The sequence below is a fragment of the Anopheles ziemanni genome, chromosome 2 (genome assembly GCF_943734765.1).
Source record: "Anopheles ziemanni chromosome 2, idAnoZiCoDA_A2_x.2, whole genome shotgun sequence".
Lineage (NCBI taxonomy): Eukaryota > Metazoa > Arthropoda > Insecta > Diptera > Culicidae > Anopheles > Anopheles ziemanni.
This window is the reverse complement of record NC_080705.1, coordinates 18,319,933-18,343,609: the sequence shown is the minus strand read 5'-3', so window position 1 is coordinate 18,343,609 and position 23,677 is coordinate 18,319,933. Positions and strand designations below refer to the sequence as shown.

Sequence of the window (23,677 nt, the reverse complement as noted above, 5' to 3'; positions counted from 1 at the left end):
ACACCAACCACGACGTCCTTCGAAAAAGGCCATTTTTACTCACGGTTCAAGGTTGAGAGAAATTTTAATACAAAATTTTAGCAGGGTGGCAGCCCGAAAAAAGGTGTCCCAACGAAAAGCGGACCCAAAAAGTGGGTTTTTGGCGCGCCAAACCTTCCGTTTTTCGGCATCGGATATCTTCCTCTCCTGCCGCCATCTCTTCCCTTCATCACTCTTCGGCACGTTTGGCTGCACCTACACTCTCCTGCTTTGTCGTGCCCGTTTGTTTTCCTCATCTCGTCGAAGATGGACTTTTTGGTTTCGTTTGCTTCCCTTTCTACGACGATCCCTGCTGCTGCTGCTGCTGCTGCTCCGGGGCTGGAGGATAATTCCATGGTTGTATTTCGCCCGACGCAAACAGGATGAAGATGATGTTGGTCACGTTCAGGACACCGAATGCGATCCAGAACACGACGCGCCACTCTTCCAAGGTTTGCTGTTGAAAAATTCAAGGCACGTTACAGTTTAATTTTTGTTTCAAAAATTTGTTAGTAAAGCATTATAGTGATTAAAAAAACAAAATTTTCTTTGCGAATTAAAGAGTATTTGTTTTCTGTTGGTTTCACACTTTTTAAAACATTGTTTATAGGAATAATGCTAAGAGTTTTTGTTGGTACACGGTTTATGGGCGCCAACTTTATGCACAAGTTTATTCTTATTCAAGTTTTAAGGTGAAGAATTAATGTTTTACAGACGAATAGGGTAAAGCTTAAATTGATTATATGATTTTAAGGAGTGTACGCTATAAATAAAAATAATTTCCTATCCCAAAATCATACTGAAGATTATTTGTATGTGTGTATGCAACCACAATTAAAATGTTTGCTTCGCATTCTAATAAAGACCAACATATAATGACGTTTATGTAATGTCGCAATTAATATTATCTAATATAGAAATTGTAAAACACATCAAATTTGAAGAATTTTCACATATTTTACGAAATATGTATGCATTTTAGTTTGTAGTAAACTACGTAGTAGTCAATTTAATACTCATGTTCCCGTCGTTTTATTTATCTATTGAATGATGAATAATTCCCGATCTTAAAACATATTTTCATAGAGCTAAATCCTGCACAACACACACAGTGTGTCTGTAATATTATATTTAGAGAAAACCCCCTTAGTGCCTTTTAAATTTCAGATAATTTCGTAAAGTTTTACTACAGAAAATCATGGAAACACTTACATTTGGCGTTAAAAGTCCCGCGATGTACGGTGTAAGAATTCCTGGAGGAAAAGGAAATGAAATATGAAAAGCGTTTATTCGAATGTTGAAACTACCTCAATTACTCACCAGTGATGGCACCGATGCCGTTAACCATTGCCATCAGCACGCCGGCAAAGTTTGGGCTCAAGTCGTTCGAGTTCACCTTCACACCCGGATAGAACCCGCCGAGAAATGTGACGCACAGGGCGAAGAAGGTGATGACGAGCGTCTTATCGTTGCCGGTGTAGGACGCGGCCATCATGAAGAAGGCGGGCAGCAGCGACCCCAGTGTGGTCCAGAGTTTGCGGGCGTTCGTCCGACTGGAGCACTGCTTGCGAATCTGCAGATCGCAAAGCCACCCGCCGACGATCGAGAACAGCCACATGGTGAAGAAGGGAGCGTACGAGACGAGTCCGTTGTCGGCGACCGAAATGTGCAGGATGCTCTTCATGTACTTCGGCAGATCGGTGATGATGAGGTAGGTACCCCAGTCGTGCCCAATCTGGCCGGCAATGAGGCCCCACAGCGGGCAGGAGGAGAAGATGCGACGCCATGGAATTGGCAGCATGTGCGCACTCTTCTTGCTCTCCGCCAACCGCTCGGCCAGTTCCGCCCGTTCGCGCTCGTCGATGTAGGGATGCGTTTCCGGGCTCTCGAACCCGATGAACAGCCACAACACGTACCAGACGACGGCCAAGACGCCCCAAATGTAGAACGTCGTACGCCAGGTTTCATGCGCGGCAATGAAGTAACCCGTACCGATGCCACCGACCAGCGCCCCAATCTGACATCCGCTGAAGATGAACGAACCGTAGAAGCCACGTTCCGACGCCGGTATCCAGTGGGCAACGAGGGCACTCAGCACGGGGAAGGTGGCACCTTCGCCGATCCCCTCGAGAACCCGCACGGCAACCAAAGCCCACGCACCGCCAACATCGATCGCCAGGGGTGTCAGCAGGGTCAAGATGGCCGTCACCAGAACGCTCAGCCCTAGCAGATGCTTCGAGTACTGATCCGCTACCAGGGCGCTCGCGAAATGGGAAACCGTGTAGCCCCAGTAGAACGCGGACAGGATCACGCCCTGCTGATGTTCGTCCCAATCGAAGTGGTCCTCGTCGGCGATCGTCACGCCCGACACCGTCTCATTCCGGTCGCCCGTCATCACCGTGATGGCCAGATGGAGACAGATACGCATCGTGTACTGATTGAAGATGGCGAAAAACGTCATCATCGTGAGAATGTACTTCTTCTGGCAGAAGAAAGCTAGCGGAGGGTGTAAAACCGGGGGCGTTAAACAAGCAGCTTCTGGAACTGAAATACCCGCATTGTCTACTTACTCCCAGCCATGCAGGACTGCAGAAGCTTCAACATGTTTACTCTTTGTTCCTTTGCACCTCCAGATTAAACGACGCAGAAAACACCATAGACTTCTCGATTCGATATGATCCGACAGAACAATGCTGCTTTCCCAATGACTCCTATGATGTTTCTTCCTACAGCATTCGAAAGGTTTGGCATCCTTTGAACCACGCATAGACCTCCAAAACATGCTTCTCCATGATCGTTAAATGATTCGAACGAATATGAAATTTTACCCCAAAAAGTTTTGTAAAGCAACTCTTTGCTTCACTTTCCCATTTATTTCTTTTATCCTGTAAGGCATATGTTCGGTATATGTTCTGGAGGAAGGCTGCTAATGAAGCAGACCAACACACTTAATGTCGCCAATCATGGCGACCAAAAGGATCCATATCCCATCATTTCACACAGAAGAGCAGTTTCTATCCGCGAGACCATGGGCATTGTGATCTAGAATTGTGATCTGTGATCTAGAATTTTCAATTATCTATTTCGTTTAAGAGGTTTTTTTGCGAAGATCTCCCACAAGTATGCAAGTATGCTAGTAAACACTTTTTAAACCTACTTTCACAATAATGGCGAAGCAGAGAATAGTTTTGACCCGATCAGTCTTTGAATCGATCTTGATAAAATATAATCAAGCGGTTTCTAGTTTCCATAGTTTACAACAAAGCTAATGCTTGACAACTCTGAATTGTGTGTTACTAAAATGAAAGATTAAATTTGATAAAGTGTGCCAAAGTGCATCAGGAAATTTACTCACCATTGATCAACACAGAAATTAAATCATTTTCTTTTAATTTCTTATACATACGAACTCACTTCCGTCATCTGTAAAAACGCATTCATTCAACATTGCTACTGACTCCTTACATAAACAGGAATAACCTTTATTTTGACTTCCTTCAGTAGTGTTACTCGTTCTAATGCATACCCTAAAGCTCTTTCTGCACCTTTCAACTGTACACAAACCCTGTAAAGTTCCTTTGTTCAGAGGACCGATGCGTGCCTCCCTTGCTTTCAGCGCATCCCTCTGCTTGGTAAATCCTATCGCGTATCCTATCGCCTGACAAGTGCTATAAATAAACTCGCACACTCGGAACACGGTATCTTATCGCGCCGAATGGGGCAATACGGGTTTTACAGTGGAATAAACCGTCGCGTGGCCTACGGGTCGGATTAACTATTAACCCGACGGTCGTTAGCGGCGCTACGGCGTGTGTTAACAATAATGTATGTAAATATATTTAATAAAATAAGAAACAGTTTAAAGATCGCCCCGTTTCTAGTGTACCCTTGGGTCGTTCCCCTGCGTGTTCTTCACTGAGAAGTTTGGTTATCACTCGCAAACAAAAAGAGGTTCATCCTTCTGCGGGGATATCTTCCGGTCCGCTATCCGGCTGTGTTGTCCTTCTCGAGACCTGCTCTGGTTCTGCCTGTGGGCGCAACAATGGATGAGGTGTCCGCTCGCGTCTCATATCCTCCCGCCCTTCTCCTCACTGCTTTATGGCACCAAGTGTTTGGTCGCTTTTGCGCGGCTCGGCAAGCGCCTTGTCGGACGAGTTCGAGTCGCCCGCCTCGACCGATTTGTTCATCAGATGGGGCGTATTCCAGGGCTGCACCTCGCCCGATGCCCACAGAATGTACGCCAGATTGGTGACGTTGAAGACGGCGAACGAGATCCAGAAGACGATCCGCCATTCATCGAGGGTATGCTAAAATTGGGAAGGACAAAGATAAATTATTAGAAATCGTTATTGATTGACGTTAGCGTGCAAAAGTAAGCTTGTTTGGCCTTTCGCAATCGATGTGCAAACGGTCAAAACAAATGCACCGAAATCCCCGCCCTGTCGAGCGAATTGTTGCGAAACGGTGATTCACACACAAAAAAGCGCCATCCGTAGTCGAGCGGAAACGGTTAACGATCGTTCGCAAAAATCCAATAACAAACACTCCCTCCCTCTACACTCCTCCTCCCGCTCCCCACGACTTCGACTTCCGGTGTGTGGATCTACTTACGTTGGGTGTCATCACGCCGACGACGTACGGTGCGATGATGCCGGTGATGGCACCGATGCCGTTGGTGATGGCCATCAGCGTGCCGGCGTAGTTGGGGCTCAGATCGAGCGGGTTCACCTTCATGCCCGGGTAGAACGTGCCCATGAGGCCCATGGCGAAGGTGAACAGCATGACCACCACCGCCTTCTCGCAGCCGGCGTACGACGCGCCGACGATGAAGCAGGCCGGTCCGATCGACGCTGTAATTGGAATGCGGAGATGATGATGATGGTGGTCAACAATTAATCGCTACTGAAGGAGAGTTTTCAATGGGTCATTTGGTAGGAACTGATGATTTCAATCAAACTGAGCTGAGCAGCTTGCGGAGGAAGTACGTCACGGAATATGGTGAATAACGGACCGGGAAATTAATTCATAAAGAGTACTGGGTCTTGTGACTCTTAGACGTAAACTTTTACTTGTATTCGGGCCTACAAGATCGATTTCTGCCTCAAAGATCTTAACACAAATTCAGTTTACTTAATAAATTCACCGATTTGTTTGCAAAAAAGGAAATAAATATTTCAGTGTGCTAAGAGGAAGTCTTGAATTTTTAATATTTAGCAAGATCGAGGCTATAGGTTACTATCTCTCTCCTATAATCTCCTATCTCTAATGATTCAAATCAAACTGAACAAATCCTGAGAAGTATGGTACGCTTTGATATTTAGAAGAGAGCTTCAACGTTGAGATTGTAAAAGATTGAATAATTGGGCGACTGCTTTGCTTCTTCATGAACCTCCCATATTTTAATCAAAGCTCGCGTGTGTGTAAGGATATGAGTGTTGAGAGTGCTTTCTTCCGTCCTCTTACCGATCGTGGTGAACAGCTTCCGACCAAACGTGATCGTCATCCGGCCGGACGTGATCAGCCAGTCGCTTAGGACGCCGGTCGACAGCGACACGATCCACATCACCAGATACGGCAGGGACGAGTAGAGCCCGTTGTCCTTGATCGAGAATCGCAGCACATCGCTCATGTACTTGGGCAGATCGGTGACCATGATGAAGAAGCCCCAGTCGTGGCCAATCTGGGCGCACACCAGCGCCATCATCGGTACGCTCGTGAGGATGTACCGCCAGGGGGTAGGTGGCAGTGTGCGGTCGCGCTCGAGCGTTCCCAGCTCACGCTTCAGATACTCCTTTTCCTTTTCGCTGATGAAGGGATGCGACTCGGGATCGCTGTAGCAGAGGAGCGTCTGTAGAATAAACCATGTCAGTCAAATTCGAAAACCACAGAGCCAAGAGTTGTGCAGGCAGATACTTACGAAGATCACGAACCACAAAACTCCCATGCCGCCGAAGAAGTAAAACACCGACGACCAGCCGTCGATGTTGTGCAGCAGCACGCCGGACAGCAGGTTACCGAGGATCGTACCGACCTGACCGCCGCCAAACACCAGCGAACCCAGCTTGCTGCGCTCCTTCGCCGGGATCCAGGTCGCCATCAGGGCACTCAGCGCCGGGAAGGTCGTACCTTCGCCCAAACCCATCATCACACGGATAACGATCAGCGCCGTCGAGCCGCCGAGCTCCACCGCCCACGGGGTGATCAGCGTGAAGAAGGCCGTCGACAGGATGCCCAGACTAAGCGTCCACTTGCCGCCGAACTTCTCCGCCAACATGCCGCCCGGGATGTGCGTGATGACGTAGCCCCAGTAGAACGACGACAGGATGATGCCCTGCAGCTCCTCATCCCAGTCGAACTCACCGCCGGTAAAGTCGTCCGGGTTGTCGTTCTCGTCGATCGGGCAGACGCCACTTTCGCCCTCCTCGCCGCCACCGCCCGTCTTGTTCACCATCTCCGTGATGGCGATTGACAGCGAGATTCGCATCGTGTACGCGTTCATGATCGCCAGGAAGCCCATGATGGCGAGGATCACACGCTGCGGGATGATGAAAACTAGAAGAAACCAAGACATTGGTTAGTTGGACGCTGTAGAACATTTGCAATAGAAAGCTAATGAAATAGGCTTAACAAAAGCGAGGGAGTTTCAAGCCAAAATTTATTCCCTCGTTTCAGAACATAAGCCTATGTTCTTCAATCATCTGTTAAGAGCTGTAAAGACTACTATATAAAGTGACGTATTCACCGATTCATAAACTCAAATGAAATTCTGAAGTCGTTGCTGTTCTTTCTGTTCTGTTGTTTCTGATGTTGGAAATATCATGAAGCATGGTTTATAGACAAGAAATTCTTTCACTAGTCTCGACATCAACCGACAAGAGTCATTTGCCATCAATCGACAAGAACGTTATTGTACCTTTGTTACTACTGTAATAATCTTAGAACTCGACACTGTTGCAGATTCACCATTCTCCATCATTCAAAAACGTTTAATATTGTCTTTTTTATCTATACACAGATAAAATTAGTCCCTGACATTCCATAATTTAACCATAGCCAATAAGCCATTGTCCACCGATCGCTTATGACGTCTTAGAGTCATCGAATGGTCTGCATCAATGATCTGTTTGCCTAAATGTTTGACGGCCAGTGTCAATTAGAATCGGCAACCAGCGAGAAGTGAAGCCTGAAGTGTTAAAATGCTACCCTAACAACCGCACGAGACTGCAGCGCACGACAGGTGTGTTTACAACGCCCGTATATTCTCAAGGATTTCGTTGAACCATTTAAGAAGACAACAACACCTTCGTTCCACTCTCACCTTCAAACATTTTGCGTGCTAATGGTTTGGGTCAATTTAAACGATGATATAAAACAAAGGAATATAAAGCGCACACACACAGAACACACAGTGTCCGAATAGGGGAAGAAACCCGATCACTAATGGTACCTACAACACCAATCTATCGAACAGTGATCAATGAACTGTCCTGTTTCGCTCAGAACAAGGAACTAATAATGAGCCTGTTGTTGTTAAAAGAATTCAATTGAAAGAACGCCTGTTATTTAATCAAGTGTGAAGGATGGCGCTTCTCTACGCCGCCGACCGTCTGAGTCGGTCTAGCGTCTAGCGAACGCGTTGTTGGTGAAGTTTGTTTTGCCAGTCGTACTGGAACACTTCCGTGCCAAAATTTGTATGTGGCAAGGAAATGTAATTTAAAAGCAATTGATCTTTAGCATGGATCATATTCTTCGATGAAATATACCTGCGCACCGTTATCTTCCATATTGGTTATGAAATAGAATGTGAAAAGGCACATGTGTTTATTTAATACAATTTCCAGTGTTCCCAACAGATGGAAAAATCCCAACTTCTCATAAGCCCTTCGTTTCGCGAATAAAATCTAGTGCCACTTTCCGAGCGCTTCTCGCTTTGAAGAGGAAAATCACCGGTCGCGTGGAACAGGGAAAATGAATTCTCCCTACCGACCCCTCGTTGCATTGTGTGGATTCCAGTTTTGAACTTTGATCGATATACCATCATCACACGCATGGGAATCACGGGAAACATCGAATGCATACCTGAAACACTTTAAACAAGTTCAGCCGCATGAAAGTCGAGCGAATTAGCAAACCCGCTTCCCATCCGGAAAATCACCAAGAGACAGAGTGTAGGGTGCCGCTTCACTAGACTAGGTTGGATGGGAACCAACGGATCTCGGGTGTAGCTGTTCGCGCGATTTCCTATCGACGATCGTTATTGATTTACATAAGACGCATCAGCTGTTCGGATTCGCTGTAACGGTATCGTGGAGTTTCGAGGTCCCACGCCTACAATGCTCGGAATTAACCCAACATCGATGTGTGTGTACGTAAGTGTGTAGTTCAAACTAATCACTGCCGGTTTATGTCATGACGTCGTAAATTCATCATCCGCTCTCGGACTTAACTTGATAGATCGGAAACCATTGGCAACAAAACCCTTTGTCCCGACCCGGGCATAAGATATATCTTGGCCCGCTTTCCGTCCCCGCCAATCGATCATGGATGCTCCCCGACAGCCGGCAGCAGCTGTGGGGCCACCTGTCAGCACGATAATTTGCTCCCTATCAGCTGTCTAGCGCAGCTTACCGACTATAAAGTAGCTATAAAGTGGGCTCTAATCTCAGATAAGATTTCGCGCCCGATTCCCCTCCAACGGCTCTATATCTCGGGGAGTTGCACCGAATGGGCAAAAGGGAGGCATGCACTCTGGGTATCGATGTAATGCACTGTGGAGGTTGCTAGGTCAATCAACCAACCAGTTATCTAACTCCATAATTCAATTACCCCGATACTGCTGATAGGAGGCAAGCTCGAGCACTCGAAAAAAAAAAGAATGCCGATACAACCTTCCAAAAGAAGGTGCCAGCGGATGGCGATGGGCTGTCCTTCTGCAACTCCCCAGAGAGATGGAGAGATGTGGTGCGAAATCGCGCGCTTGTGGTCAATGCCAACACCAACCACCATGATCAAAAGAGGGAATCCGAGATACCAGACGACTGTAAATAGACAGAGCCGTGCAAATAAATCGCCGGTATAGACATTGGGCGAACGAGATTTCCCAAAAATGGAGGGAATTCCCAACACGACTTGTGAGTTTGCGCAATTATTTACGCATGTTTGCGCAGAGCCCAAAACAATCATCGCAGCAATCTACCGTCAAATTTCTTACATCCAATGCGACACAAAACCAGAATGCTCCAAGATGGGAATTTCCTGGAGTGTGAAGTCCAACTAAGTCCCGTGACCTGAAAAAGATGGAATGCCTGCGACAAGCAAAATGTTGGCGAAGAAAACAAATAGTTACAGTGTCGTGTTGTGCATTCCACAACCACTTGACACTGTTTGTAGTTTCATTATGCCAATAAATGGAATCGTCGGGGTTCGAGTGTTTCGATGGTGATCTTCAGTCCTCAGTCCTTCGGTTGATATCCGTGTCCTAGTTTAGTGCGATGGATTTCCCCCCAGAAGAATTCCCTTGTAACTATTTACAGACACTTTAAACAACTGGATCCGTTTCAAGGGAAAGACAACAACACAGAAATCTGTGCCATAAGAAATCAGCTGATGAGCCTATATATTGTTTCCTCAATATGTAAATAGAAGTCCTCAGCTCTATTTTTGAATGACATCACTATCGTAGATCAATCTTATCCTCAATTGATTTCTTTTTTTATGATTGAAAAATCATCGGACTTTTTTCTTGCGCTCGGCATTTTTATGGCATTACATTTTGATAAGATAATACCAAAGCAGTGGTAGTCAGAATTAAAATCACAAACTACTACTGCTTTCCGAGTGGGAGAGAACTGGTACAGGATGGGAACAACAAAACGGTAGTCATAACTGACCAGATATTTATTTTTATTACACTGTTATCAGCCCTTGGTGTAGCACAAGGGTGATTTTGGGCGATTGTCAGACGGATAGGGATATTGTTTATGAAGGTCACTAATAGAAGCGCATAAAACCACCGACTGACTTTCCGAGGGGTTTCCGTACCGCATTGCAATTTATAGCGTGTAATTTGCTTGACGTCGGTGGTTTTTTCCTCGTTTGTAGTCAGATAATCTTTATCGAAATCGTTCTGTGGACCACATCCCTATCTAGCGTCATTCTTGCCCTCATTTTCCCTTATTTGCATGGGAGTGTTAAAGAACCACAAAGTTGTTAAAGGTACTGTCTTGAAAGGGCCCTCTATTTGCCCTCCATTTTGTGATTTGTAATCATAGTCAAATTTGCCACACGATAATGGTAGGTGCGCGTTGTTTGATTTGGTGATTTGGTTTGTCACACCTTTTTGTTTTGGTAACTGAAGATAGATAAAAGTATGACTCAATTGAAACATTTTTTTAGTTTCGCTGTTTCAATATAAAAGCAAATGTTTCTAATTTGTAAACCAATAATCAAGTTCTCCTACAGTCATGGAAGTTCCTATCAAATAGATAGAAGATCTTCTATAGTCATGGAAGTTCCTATCAAATAGATAGAAAAAATCATTTATCAACTGATACAAAAATCCTAATTTTTAAATGCAAAACACGTCCGACCTAGACGAGCAAATGACATAAAAAACAAAACAAAAAAGCTGGCGGCCAAAAGAAACCACCAACCCGTGAAGCCCCTGAACTTGCGGGCAACCTTCGGCGTCCAATCTTCAGCTGCGGCTTGCACATACTGTGTCAGTGGATCGTGCGTGCGTGCGTGTTTACTTCCATTTTCCGACAGCCTTTTCGGTCTCGTGCTTAACGCTCACGGCACAAGGGAAAACAGAGTTTGTGTGTATGTATGGATTTATTATATTTTTCAAATGTTTTTATTTTTGGCGCACAATGCAGGTGCCATTTTTGGGTTTCGTTTAATATGTTTTCGTTTTGAAAAAAAATAGAAACAAAACTAAAAGCGAAAGCGCACCATCAATCTGAAATTATAGTTGAAAACAAAAGTGTAAAAATTCAAGGTTTCCAGGATGAATGCGGCCTTCATTTGTCATCGCGACATTCTTCTCGCAACTTAAACAAAAATAAGGGGCTTCTTTATAAACGCGGATACCTAGTGTTCCTTCTACAACTGCGAAAACCACTACGCAGACACATCACAGAATCAACTGATTGCTTAGATTTATGCATGATTTCCACTCCTTTTCCCTCCGCCCATTCTCTCGTCGACGTCTTCCGATGATTATGGTCGACGTTTACATTAATCCGATACACTGCTACTCACTTCCGCGTGTTAAGTAACACCTCTCGAGGCGGGGGTTTTCATGTTCAGTACTATGGGCACGAGACTATGCTTGTTTTTACCCAAACGTGCAATTAGAATTGTGCAGTTTTTCCGCGTGTTTTGTATTATGGGCCGGCATTTTTTGTAAGTGGAGATTTTTCACCGCTTTTTATCTATTTTCTGCTCTATTGAACTTCGCTTTATTGAACTTTAAACTCTTCTAATGGCTTGATATAAAATAGCTCCAAATATAAGCTATCACTTGATGAGTAAAAGAAGTCATGATTCAATAATATGACAAAATTGTTATTTCGCTATAATGGCATAGTAATAGTTAGGTTAATGGTACAGAAAAAATTACGCTCTCACTTTGATGGAACATTGTTAATTTGTATCAAATTTGCATGTCGGATTCCGGGAAAATTGCTTAGAAAAAAGGGAAAAATAGCGAACCCTACCCCTGTGGTGAATGAAAAATGATTGCTCTTGGAGCTGCGGTCCGCTGGAGTTTTTTATTTTATTTTTGTGCCTCTTTATTAACCGGCAACACACAAACGTTTCGATCATTTCCGTGCATGATGACGGCACCGTTTCGGCATTCCATTGTGTTGTGACGGGCCGATGCAAAGAAAGAGCAGACGAGGGAAAACTACAACCCACGGGGCGAGGGGTGGTTGGTACATCATAATAAAAAACACCCCCACATAGCGCAACACCCCCCCCCCCCTCAAGCTTCCTCCCCCGCAAACACACGTGACGAGCCGCATTCTATTTTCGCGACAACAATTGTTTTGTCGCGAGCCCTCTTGCCCCTTTACCGCACACACTCCCAAAGTGATCGTGATCGATCGGACGAAATCCGCTGGAGACGCAAATGGTACCGAAATCGTTGTTTGATTACTTGTTTGGGATTTATTTTTAGCTACCGCCGACCATGGACGGGAACGTTTCAGTTGTGCAAATAAAGGAAACGCCAGAGTTCGTTGGCGACCGGAAGGACTGGTGAAAGCTAATAAAATCACAATTTTATTTTAAAAATAATCAAAATTAAATATTCTCTACAATGTGGTCAAAGGTTTGCATAAACTTCTTAAGCTTGTTTATAATGCAAACAATAATTAGTTTGGCTTTATTTTTCACAGTAGTTGGATGCTTTTTGCTTTTTTTTAAAGCTTTTCAAAATAAGAAATAAAATAAACATCTCACTGAACCCCACATAGTTTTGCCTCTACCTTTACTTTTAAAATTTTAAGTGTTTTTATGTGGGTAGTTAGGATTTGCTGTGTAATATATCAAATAAAATAAATTTCTTGTTAGCATGCTTAATGACGATCACGCGGACATCCTACAGGCAAGATAAGTTTAATCTGCCTAATGGATGAGTTTTGTGCGGTCAGTTTTTGATAACACCTGCCTGATTGGATAGTTTTGTTGTTCAGTCGTATCTTTGCATGTGCATCTTATTAGTAACGCTGCTTCTCCTCACTTTTGCTCGGTTCAACTGTGACAAATGAGCTTCACTAATTACTAACCGCTATTGGATACTTTACACGTGGCGTAGTTCACTTTAGTTTCGCACACGTGAGGAAAATTATATAATAATTTGGAAGTTGGAAGTTTAAATTTTTATAAGTTTTGGGTGAGGCACTTTGTCACCAAAAGAATCTCCCGCAGCAAAAAGCAAGTTAAACAGCAAATAAATGATTTCAATCGTTCAATCCTTGAAATGCACGATTCAACCGTTTGCACATCGATTAAGAATCAATGATTGAAAATGTATTATGTTCTACGTAGCACTAGAGTTTTGCAAGCCTATGTCGGGGACTGTTTACCATTCGCTAATTCGCCAACATCAAAGATCGAGCTCGACGAAGCCGACACCGTCTCTCAAAGCCTATGTTCATCGCAATCCATACTTCGCAACCTGTGCGTCCTCACACGATGCGTTGACATTGAACGATCGCGATCGAAATGTGCTTTTTTTATAAAACGATCGCCTAATGCACGCAGCCCAGGGACAAGGCTGGACGCGGTAGCGGTAGAGATGGTTTGCATTTTATCACCCAAGATCTCTACCCTAGCCGTAGCTGATGGATTTAATCAATGCATTTGTGAATGCATTTCCACGGATCGCTGAGACAAATCGACCTTTCACACTCTCGATCATCTCAAAAATGTTTTGTTTAATTAGTAGCATACACTCGTTGCAGCACCCTTTGCTATACAAAGGATAAGGGAATACTGTTTTTTCTACTTTCCAAACTTTTGCTGCTCCTTGGATGATAACCGAACTTATTTTTTCCTTTTCGAAAAGCTTCCATTAACGCTTGGATTGCACTTCAACATAAACGGTTTGTCTCGTTTGGTTTAATCGAATTTACTCACATCGGGATAACCGCTGCTGCCAGCCGGAACTATACATTTTGTTGGCTTGTTTGTTCGAGGCACCAGGTGAAACAATCAATAAAGCGTACCGCTACCACGCACCGGTGAAAACCGCAAACCAAAATCCAACACCCAAAAACCACACACTAGCGTAACACGACGACGACGACGACGACAACGACGCGATCGGCGCGCGCACTTTCGCCAACCCGTAACAAAATCGCGAAACTCTATTGTCGCTGGAGTCGACTGGGTTGGAAACTACTCTCTCGACTCGGCTTGGCCACCGCCTGGGCCCTTTGCCTCCCTTAGACGACACCTAGACCTGCGCAGGTGGTCTGTGTCCGCATTTGGCAGGACGAGAATGAGGCCGTAGGGAAGGCCGTAGCGATCGGGGGCCCTTTTTCCGGCACACTTTGACACTCGACGCACACTGTGTGACGTAGGGTTTCCACCGAGGGTGGCGGGGCTAAAGTTTATTAGGGCGGTAAGTTTCACTTCACTTTTCGGCAGAGGAGGTTTGCGTTCTTATCGTGCGTTGGATTAATTAAAGGGTTTGACAGTCGAAATCGATCGCGCACATCACATTTCAGCAGGTTTCGTGTTTGAGGAAAACTGTCGCTTTTTCCCGTTTTCGCCGGGGGGTCCTCCGTCCAACAGTGACAACCGGAGCAAACCACACGATCGAACTCTCGAAACTCGATAGAGGAAAAAGCTCCTGCTCGTCCGGCGGTTGTTGTCGGCGGTTGGACGTTCGCGAATCGATTGAACCGCTCGGCACGAACGGAACGCTCATAAATAATTGTCCGCGCACCTGAGGCCGTATATCGCGCGTTCCGCAGTGTTGGTACGTCGCGGTGTAGGTGGCCCGCGGCTTATCAGTGTGTGCGTGTGTGTGCCAAAGGGGTTGCCGGGGTTTGGGTGACGGGTTGGCGCGGCCAACGGTTGAAAGCACTTTGCCAGACGAGACGACCGCCGCACGGGACTTAACGAACCGTCTGGTGCCCCGGCCTGGCCTAAAGTTGTTGCCAGTGGGCCCGCAAGTACCCGGGCCGGAACAACTGTCTGGAGGTACGTTCCGTCGGATGCCTTTTGTTTTAGGATCTTTTTTTTCTAATGCTTCTATGTAGTCAAGGGAGGAAGAACCGTGAAAATTGATGTTAAGAGTTGCTAAGCAGTAGCATTAAGAGGTCAAACTGTGTGTCGATTAAAATATGTTTAAGCAAGTGATCGACAGAAACATAGGTGTTTTCACCAGCCAAACCATCAAGGCAAAAAGGTCAGGTCTGTGATCATAAAAAGATACGCAGAAGTTTTCATAGAATTAATGGTGCGAAGTAAATACAACACATCAACGCAAGGATCTGGTATAAGTAAAAATAGAAAGCGATCGAGATTGATTTACACATTGCTAAAGCACATATTTAAAATTCTGGATTTAACGAATTTAATTACACTCATTTATGGAAAAAAAATCGCCAGCAAAAGAAAAAGAGCACTTAATCTATTATATAACAACAAAACAATATATTCAATTATGAGTACCTGTTTCGGCTAAAAATAATAACTAAATAAAAGTCTGAAAGTTTAAATTGCATGCTTCATTAATCTTATCTTGTTTCAGAAAACAATCAACACGATTCAAGTGAACTATACAAATTGGGCAGATCTTTTACAATTTCGAGTAATAACAAATCCTAGCATTAAGTTTAAAGTAAGGAAAAATGTAACCTTGTAACAATACTTTAACCTTTATGTAAATACACTGTACACTAAGCGACTTTTACGTCCGGGAAATTGTACATTTTATTGAAAAGCAGAGAAAATCATATAGAGCAGCACATATTACGAATAGCCTCACGGCCACGAGAGACGAAAAACTTTTTCGGCACTCACTTTTTCGCGACTGTGAGTGCCGAAAAAGTTTTTCAAAATCTGTGGATGGACCACGAAAATGGTAGCGAAAAAAGGGTGAAAATGTTTTGACAGCTCAAATCTAAGCAAACTGTTCTGCCGTGGTGCGTATTATCACCGAGTCTAGCAATTATTGAACGTTTATTTGATATATTAATTAAAGAATTATCAATTTCATCCAAAATCTTCTGATAAAAGACAGTGTTGTGAGTGCCCTACGATAAAGAGCCCGGCCATGGTGAACTTCGTGAAAACGGTGTTGAAGCGAAAAAAAACCGGTTTTTTTCGGGTGAAAAATAATTTTCGCCTCTCGTGGCCGTGAGGCTAATTGTTGTAACTTTTTTTTTTACAATTTAAAATGTTAATTCACTTAATTCACTTTTTTATCATGTAATTACATTTCATCTTTAAAACCAAAATCGAACACAATTCTAGCTAACTTTAGAGGTAAGAGTTTGAGAAATATGTGTAAAACATATCATATCCAAAAAGTCCAAATCAAAAGACATCCATATGCGTTGGTAATTACTCAATTGAGACACATCAGTCCTATTCAGGCGTCAGCAAATCCCACATTCCAGCATGTAATAATTTTGACTCCAAATTGACGGGCTCTTCAAAGAGATGGTCATTAGACAACCACTAGCACCACGCCAACGCCGATAAAGAATGTCCCGTCTGCTGCCGTCAATGAGAGCCGGTTTTCCGTACCCGGCCACTTCACGTCAAGTCGCCCGAGAAAATGCACTCTCGCACATTCTTACAACCACTTTCGTCCCGGATTGGAACCGGGTGTGCGCGGTGACAACATTATTTCCAACAACTTGTGAATCTCCCCGCCTGGAGTTCGCTAACCCGCGGCAAACAATGCTCTCACCTTGACGACGCCCCGTGGGTTTCCGGGGAAGCCGCAAGTTTAACCCGGTGCTCTACATAGCAGCTTCTCCTTTGTGAGAGCGGGGAAAAAACCTTGAAATTCTTCTTCCCCACGGTGGCGAAATTAAGTCAATCGAGTGGCCATTCGCGGGTGGTACTATAAAACCGCCCTGTCCTACGGTAACCCCACCGGCGTTTATGGCTTGGTTTCGATAAAGAAGCGCACGAGCCCCGATAATGTCCTGCGTTCTTCTCTCACCGACCGGCTGCCTCTTCGTTTTGTGAAGTATCCTCGTTGTTGTTGGCACCTTGTTATGCCAATCGGATCGGACGAATTCAGTACCACCCTCTCTCTAGCTCTGAGTGTGATATTTTAATCCCCATAAATCAATCACCGACAACCCTTGCGCATCATCGCCGGATGTCTATCGGGAATCGAACCTCCTTGAGGTGACAGAAGGATTGCGCGTCATGAGTTTGGAGATAGCTCAGAGTGTCAGCATTGGGAGGGAAGGCCTACAATCAATGACGCAGATGAATAGAAAGAACAGCTAAAGAACAAATACAGCTCTAAAAGAAGTGTATTCGTATGGTTTAATCAACAACCACAGATTCAACTCTAATCTTAACTTTGAAGATCATCTATTTTCTCCTTTGTTGGTGTAACCTTTCCTTCAATCCGATTCTTTTATTTCTTTTTTATTCTTCTCTCTGTTGTTGATGTGTTTTTCATATTGACTTTTTTCACTTTTCCAAGTAATTTTTTTACGCTTTGTTATTTCTGCCATATATTCATAGATCATTTGCATATACACTCACTTTCTTTGTAAATTATTACGGACCTTTTTTGTATATTAGCAACAATACTTGGTATTTATTAATCCTTTTAAGCCGCTCCACTATCTTGTTTAGATGTTTTAAAATCATTCTTTGTACCAATATTACATCCTATCGACCTTCCTACGCCACTTTTTAAATATACCATATCAATCGGTAATAATGGACCTATCTCGCGATATCTTTACGCCGATGGCTTCCTCGATTCAAAAATAAAACACGGTTCATTGCCATCTAATGCCAACACTCACACAAAGTTTGCCCAGTTTGCAAAAATGATAACAAAAACCGAACCCCATAATTAGACCAACATCGGTACGATACGGGGGGCTAGTGTTTGCTTCCGTTCCGGGTACATATGGGAAGCATTGCGGGTGGCCGAGGAGAATAAAAGCTGAAGCCCCACAATGCACAAACCAGATCAGGGATGATGTGATGCAATGCAAGTAAATGTGTTTGTGTGTGTTTTACTTTAACATGTGGGACTGATATGATAATTTGCAAGCATTGATCACCCTTCAACAGTTTGCACAAGGAGGAGGGTGGGAGAGGGATTGGCGCAAGAGTGTAGTGCGTTTGGTAAAGTTTTATTTTATGTGGGTTAGAGTATGTTTTATGTCGGCATCGTCGGTTACGCGCCGGATTCAATGAGTCCAAACTGATCAAAACTAGTTTCATTCGATTCAGTCAAGAAATTGGAGAATTTGTTTTGCATAAAATTATACTTAACGCAGACGACGTTCAATGTTACAAAAATAAGCTACTATAAATATCAAACCAACACACTTCCACACACATTTCTTGTTCTATAGAAGTGTCAATAGTATAATAGCATAATTAACGATTCAACACAATAAAAGTGTCTGATTCGCGAACAAACCCCTCGTCAAACTTTCCACTCAACTAATGTGAAGAGAGGGGTAAATTTGTAAATATTGTTCCCAAGCCTACAGTTGAAGGGTTCTATTTCAAATTGAGTAGATCAATAAGTGGTTGAAAGTACACAACGGTTGGTAATAAGTGAGTTTTAAAATGTAGTAAAACACAACAGACTCCCATTATTCATCGCCCAACACTCAATGACGAAAACGCTTGTCGCTCTAATGAGCGTTGACAGGAGCGCTAATCATAACAATTCCCCATTGTTGTGTGCTGCGACATGATGAGAGACAAGATGATAAGCAAGAATCGGCTCCCGTAAACTAGATAAGATGAAGCAGGTCCCCTTCAAGCGTGTGCCTGTGCGCTTGAGAGGACTTCTTTATCTTTCTTCATTTTTTTTTCTATAAATAATGAATGGACAGTAGAGTGGGAGAAGATATTGTGCATTTCGATGGTGGCGCTTTCATTTTCGTGCAGGAGAGTTGCCTACACCCAACACCCTCAGCGATAGTGATCTTGCTGGCGGTCCCCTGTTTGGGAACGATTTGGGGGTTACTATCAGATTGTCCCGTCGATGCCGATAGTCTGACCGTGACCGAGGTGGGAAATGGGACGAGTCTTGTGATGGCTGAGTTCGTAGCGCCGTTCGACTTAACTGGCGTCCTCAAGTCGCGAAGGCCAATGCCAGTATATGATCAATCAATGTCCCGCACTGCGAGGTGTGTTGAAATGTAAAACAACAACCTAGGAGATAATTTGTTGAATTTTAAATTGAAATCCGTTTCTGTTTCAGTTTCTGGCAAAATATCCTAAATTCTACAATCGTTTTTTGTTTAAACAGTATGTAACGTTCATTCGATACTAGAACATTCGGTAAATATTGTCACATTTGTTATACCGTACAATGCAACGCATTCGTACTAGTGATTCATTATAGAGACGTGCATTGCAATCCTGTTTTGCTCACTAAAGTTTCTGACCACATCGTAAATTTAGCTATCAGGAAAAAAAACAGTGAAAATTTACGTACGCAACGGGACGGCTATTTCCGTCCCATGGCATTGAAGGTGCAATAACACCTGTACGACTTCAACGAGACAAATACAAATAGTCATCACACGCGCGTTTGCAATGCGATGAATTACACAAAATGTTATCACGATTAAAATTCATTTAACCTGCTCGATGATGTTGACGCTGCTGGCAGGTGTGGAGCGGAACTAAATAGCTTCAAAAGAAGCGAACATGTGTCATCAGTCTAATTTGATTAGCTGTCACAATAATTGGTACAAAAGATGTGAAGTAAATGAGAAATTCAAACTCTTGTTTTATTTCACAAATAGAAATAGTACAAACAGAAAGGTCCTATTTGGAGTATAATAATGATTGAAGGTGTTCAAAAATGGAAAAGAAAACAACAAATTGTATTTAAAGATAGTTTGCAATATGATTTACACGATGAATTGATAAAAAATAACTTCTAGAAAAGAAAGTATATGTATGAACTCAAACAAATATTTAGTTCAAAAGGTACGTGTGTTATCAATTTAGTTTCATTGGAAGTGCGATACTTTTTGGTCAAACGATGGATTTTTTCATAATTCAAGTTTCATTTTGATTACACATTTCAATTCAATAACACTCTGTTTATGGAATGATTTAGCTGCTTATAAAAGAGTTTATCAAACTACACATGATAGTATGTAATCATGCAGAAATAGTACAGGTCAATCAAAGCATATTTCAAATGTTTTCAAATTCAATCCCTCTTTCTACAGAAACAATTCCCCGCTTAAGATACAACCCCTCGAAACAATACACTCTTCTTTGCGCGATATCTTGTGGACATGTCCGAAGTGCAGTTGGAAGTAAAGTGTCCCTTTTTTAGGGAGTGTCGGCATCACCATCAAAAAGATACTTCAAAGGATCTAAATCTGTCCATGCAGCGCACGATTGTTGCTTCTACATTTATCTAACATTCGCCCCCTACTGCAACGACCACCCTTCGCCCCGCTTTGGTAAACTTCAGCTCCACTCCACAGAAGGCGACATTCCGCTATGTCCGGAAAAGCTCTTCCTCTCCCCTCTCCAAAAAACGACTTTCCAAACAATAGGACGCAGCAAACATGAAACAACGACTACAGACTTCCGCCCCATCTGCCGCCCACTACTGGCAGGACGAAGCGATGAATGTCTTTGTGGCCCGCAGAAATCCGGCCAACCCGGAGCAAGAGCACCCGGGCCAACCGTTTGATGTTAATGAAAATGGAATGAAATTAATTTGCCCACCGACAAACAAGACAACGCGCACCACGCACTTCAAAGACACCTAGCGAGTTCCTTTGATATTTTCACTTCAAAGATGAACCGTGCGCGGCCGTACCAGGGTCGCAGGTTTTCCGGTAGGAATCCTCGTTCGGTTTGGAGACCGGGGCAGGAAGACAGGACTGGTGGAAGTGGGTGCGATGGTGTCTAAGAGATCAGCATGGAGAGACAATCCCCATCCCGAATGCTAGTGGTAGGCGGTTGAGTAAGGTTAGGTTCATTTGGACGCTTTGTGACCGGCGAAGACGAGACGGGATCGAGCCATGGAAGGACTCTAAGTGAAGAGTCCTCCAGAGATAGCTCGTACCAGGGGGAAATTGGGGCAGGACGGCAGCATGATACTTCAAACGAAAGGGAAAGTGTAGATAAAAGTGAAAACTTGGTATTCATAAAGACACAGAACAATCCCATATAAGCTGGTCTTTGGTCGCCTGGTAGCTGCTGGTAGAGAAAAACAGGGGAAAGAAAAAGAACCCCTCAAACAGTTTTATTCTGTACTTTGAGTTGGACGCCAGCTGCCATCGGAAAACAACTTCCGGAGTTTTTTGTTTGCTTGGAGAGCGCGAAATTCCGGTTCCTGGAACTCTCTTCCCCAACCAGTCCAAGTTATTATTCCAACCATGCATAAACCATACCGAACCGTCGAGCAAACGGCCTGGATTAGGTCAATAGCACAGATCAATGTCGAAACCATGGCGAGGGAGGGATGGCTTCTTAAAGCGCACGCCGTCACGTGCGTGACGGTCAGCAGCTGCAGCCGTGTAGGTTCAACATGCAAATGAGCCATGTTCCGTTGCCGAACAGAAGCATCGTCTACACGACACTGCACTAGCGCCTCCGCCACGTCTTCTACGGGAGCGTTAGCCGACATACTAATGGGATGCACTCGCCCTCCTCGATACCGGGGTGATAGCCGGCCAACATTATATTAGGCACGTTGCAATGTGTGTGCAAATTGTGACGAATGATGATCAGTTATCGCTAATGCACTTGTAAATGCGGACGCGTGTAAGTTAGTCAATTACAAGTTGACTAAAATAACTCTGCAAACATCTAAACGGTTCGGTACGGTGTGGAGGGTAGGAACCCTCAATTTCTAGAACTCCTGCCAATGGACGGAAGTGAACGTCCTTCAGGGATGGGATTTAAGGTAAGCGAGTATATCTTGAATACACCAACATCAACATCCCATAATGGATGTTCAAAACAGTTTTAACAATTGGTTTTAAGTTTTTATTGACGTATTGGTTATTCGTTCAAAACTGTAAAACGTTATCAGGAGAAATATTCATCTTAAACTCTGTTTTACCATAATAATTACCATGAACGTACATTATTTGTTGAACGGATGACAGGAAATTCTAAAATTACAGCCAAACATGTCGAATTAGACAAATAATCAATTTCTGCATTTGTGTGGATATTATGTCATCAATATTATAAATTAAAAATTAAAACAACTGTCAATTAATTTCAAAATTGCAGAATCTGATAAAACTGAACAATATTTGTTTGTTTTAAATAAACTTTGTTTGATACAAACGTGGCAATAAAATAGTATATTCATTACTTTTCTTGAAATAAAAAATGTAGTAAATTAATCATTCATACAGAATGCAATGTGCGTGAATATAAGTATTTTTGCAGTACCGTTAAAAAAAGATTGACTCTCACTCTCACAAAATCACCTAATGAACATCATTTTCTTTTTTTACTTTTTTAATGCGATGATACGCCTCTTGAATTCAGCTTCCCTGACTTTACTTCACTAAAGTTGACAATGAAGAACTCTTATTGTTCAAAGTTCAACTGGAAAAGTCATATGCATAGATTATTTGCAAACATTCTAGAGTTAGTTATACAGCCTGGGCACTTAAAACTTTGATTGTGTCAAAGAAGCGCCAACATTTCGCTCTATTATCTTTATTGTCACAACGTTGGTTGTGGGACAATAGTTTACGTTTTTGACCTCTTTTTTTACTGATTGCTGATTCCTTCATAGTAAAGAGTAGATATTGTGTGATTGATGATCGACGAAGGATAATGAATTTGACGTTTACAACTGTGTGTAATTTTTATATCGACTATGGTTCTCACCAGATCATACACAGTTCACCCATTTGTTATCGAGAGTTCAATGCTTACACTTATCTTACAGATTATAGTTACCTCTAGAGAGACATTCTAACCACCGGTGCCGATAGGACGAGTGAAAGTTTTCGGGTAGCACAATTTCCCTGTACTCTTCCGTCACGGCATGATGCTCCTCGAAGATCGCTATCGGACCTTGGACGATTTTTTCCTCTACGATCACCACCGGGCCCAGGAGTTTTCCACTCAACAACGGTGTCCGCTCCCCCGAAGGGCCTGCCTTTGGACTAAACATTTTCACGGTGCACCAACAGGGATCACGCTTCAGTCACACTTGACACACACTACACCACACACTAGAAGAACGAACCGATCCCGCAGGAACCGAACAGTGGTACTAATGCCGGTTAAACGGGGCTCGCTGGTCTTAAAATAAAACCGGTCCATTCGCTGCCAGTTCCGTGGCGGCCGTGGGTGATGACATCAAATTGACTCTGTGATTAACTGATAACGCACTCCGGTAGGCCTCACGGTTGAACTGCTTTCATTTCCTTCATCCGGCACCAGGGACCGACTTGACAAATCTGGACCGAATCGACCTCCATCGTCATACTTTGTACGAGCTCTGGTACCGTTAGGGCGTACACGAGGCAGCTAAGACCGGCAAGATAAGGCAGAGAAAGTTCTAATAAGGAGCACCGAAACAGCAAAAACAAAAAAGGCTCCTTCGCCATTGTAAAAGATTAGAGAAGCGAAAAAAGTTGTTTGTTGGAAATGGAAACAAAAAAACAAATGTGTGGCAGCTGCAAATTCGACTATGTAGCACTTAAACTCATCTTGCAAGCTTCACTGATTGACACTAACACATCGCGATCTTGCCTGATCTCAACGTAAACAAAAAATAGCACAGATGCATAGAGTGGATTTTGTTAGACTTTTTGTTTCGGGTGACAGAAGGTAATTAGTTTTTTTTTACGATCGATACTTACTTTGGCGATTATTGCAAGGGGCTGTAGAATGACTTCATCTAAATTATATGTTTTGTTTGCAACGTGATTTATTGAGCATTAAACGAGCGTGCTTTTCA

General features: G+C 43.5%; 2 protein-coding genes across 3 annotated transcripts; both read right to left on the bottom strand.

Annotated features, from left to right (window-relative positions):
• Positions 1-316: 316 nt before the first annotated feature.
• LOC131293102 (sialin-like) lies at positions 317-2,622 on the bottom strand. The gene is made up of 4 exons (XM_058321182.1): positions 2,589-2,622; positions 1,339-2,514; positions 1,231-1,271; positions 317-475 (listed from the first exon to the last, which is right to left on the bottom strand). Exons 1-4 carry the CDS (start codon positions 2,620-2,622, stop codon positions 317-319), a joined length of 1,410 nt encoding a protein of 469 aa, XP_058177165.1.
• Positions 2,623-4,101: 1,479 nt separating this feature from the next.
• LOC131286853 (putative inorganic phosphate cotransporter) lies at positions 4,102-23,264 on the bottom strand. 2 transcript variants are annotated; one of them, XM_058315868.1, is made up of 6 exons: positions 22,786-23,264; positions 22,669-22,743; positions 5,936-6,570; positions 5,482-5,866; positions 4,630-4,868; positions 4,102-4,325 (listed from the first exon to the last, which is right to left on the bottom strand). In XM_058315868.1, the coding sequence occupies exons 1-6, from the start codon at positions 22,883-22,885 to the stop codon at positions 4,107-4,109; spliced, it is 1,653 nt and encodes a 550-aa protein (XP_058171851.1). In that variant the 5' UTR covers positions 22,886-23,264; the 3' UTR covers positions 4,102-4,106. The 2 variants fall into 2 exon arrangements, with proteins under 2 accessions (XP_058171851.1, XP_058171843.1); XM_058315860.1 differs by having other exon boundaries at positions 22,669-23,264.
• Positions 23,265-23,677: the final 413 nt, after the last annotated feature.

What these genes read in the sequence shown, in the direction of transcription:
- LOC131286853 (XM_058315860.1), bottom strand. Translation starts at nt 22,885, where the DNA reads ATGTTTAGTCCAAAGGCAGGCCCTTCGGGGGAGCGGACACCGTTGTTG. An exon ending in TTTTGTGGTTCGTGATCTTC is followed by an intron (nt 5,867 to 5,935) that starts GTAAGTATCTGC and finishes TTTATTCTACAG; the next exon opens with ACGCTCCTCTGCTACAGCGA. An exon ending in GAAGCTGTTCACCACGATCG is followed by an intron (nt 4,869 to 5,481) that starts GTAAGAGGACGG and finishes TTCCAATTACAG; the next exon opens with CGTCGATCGGACCGGCCTGC.
- LOC131293102 (XM_058321182.1), bottom strand. Translation starts at nt 2,622, where the DNA reads ATGTTGAAGCTTCTGCAGTCCTGCATGGCTGGGA. An exon ending in GCAGTCCTGCATGGCTGGGA is followed by an intron (nt 2,515 to 2,588) that starts GTAAGTAGACAA and finishes ACCCTCCGCTAG; the next exon opens with CTTTCTTCTGCCAGAAGAAG. An exon ending in CGGCATCGGTGCCATCACTG is followed by an intron (nt 1,272 to 1,338) that starts GTGAGTAATTGA and finishes CTTTTCCTCCAG; the next exon opens with GAATTCTTACACCGTACATC.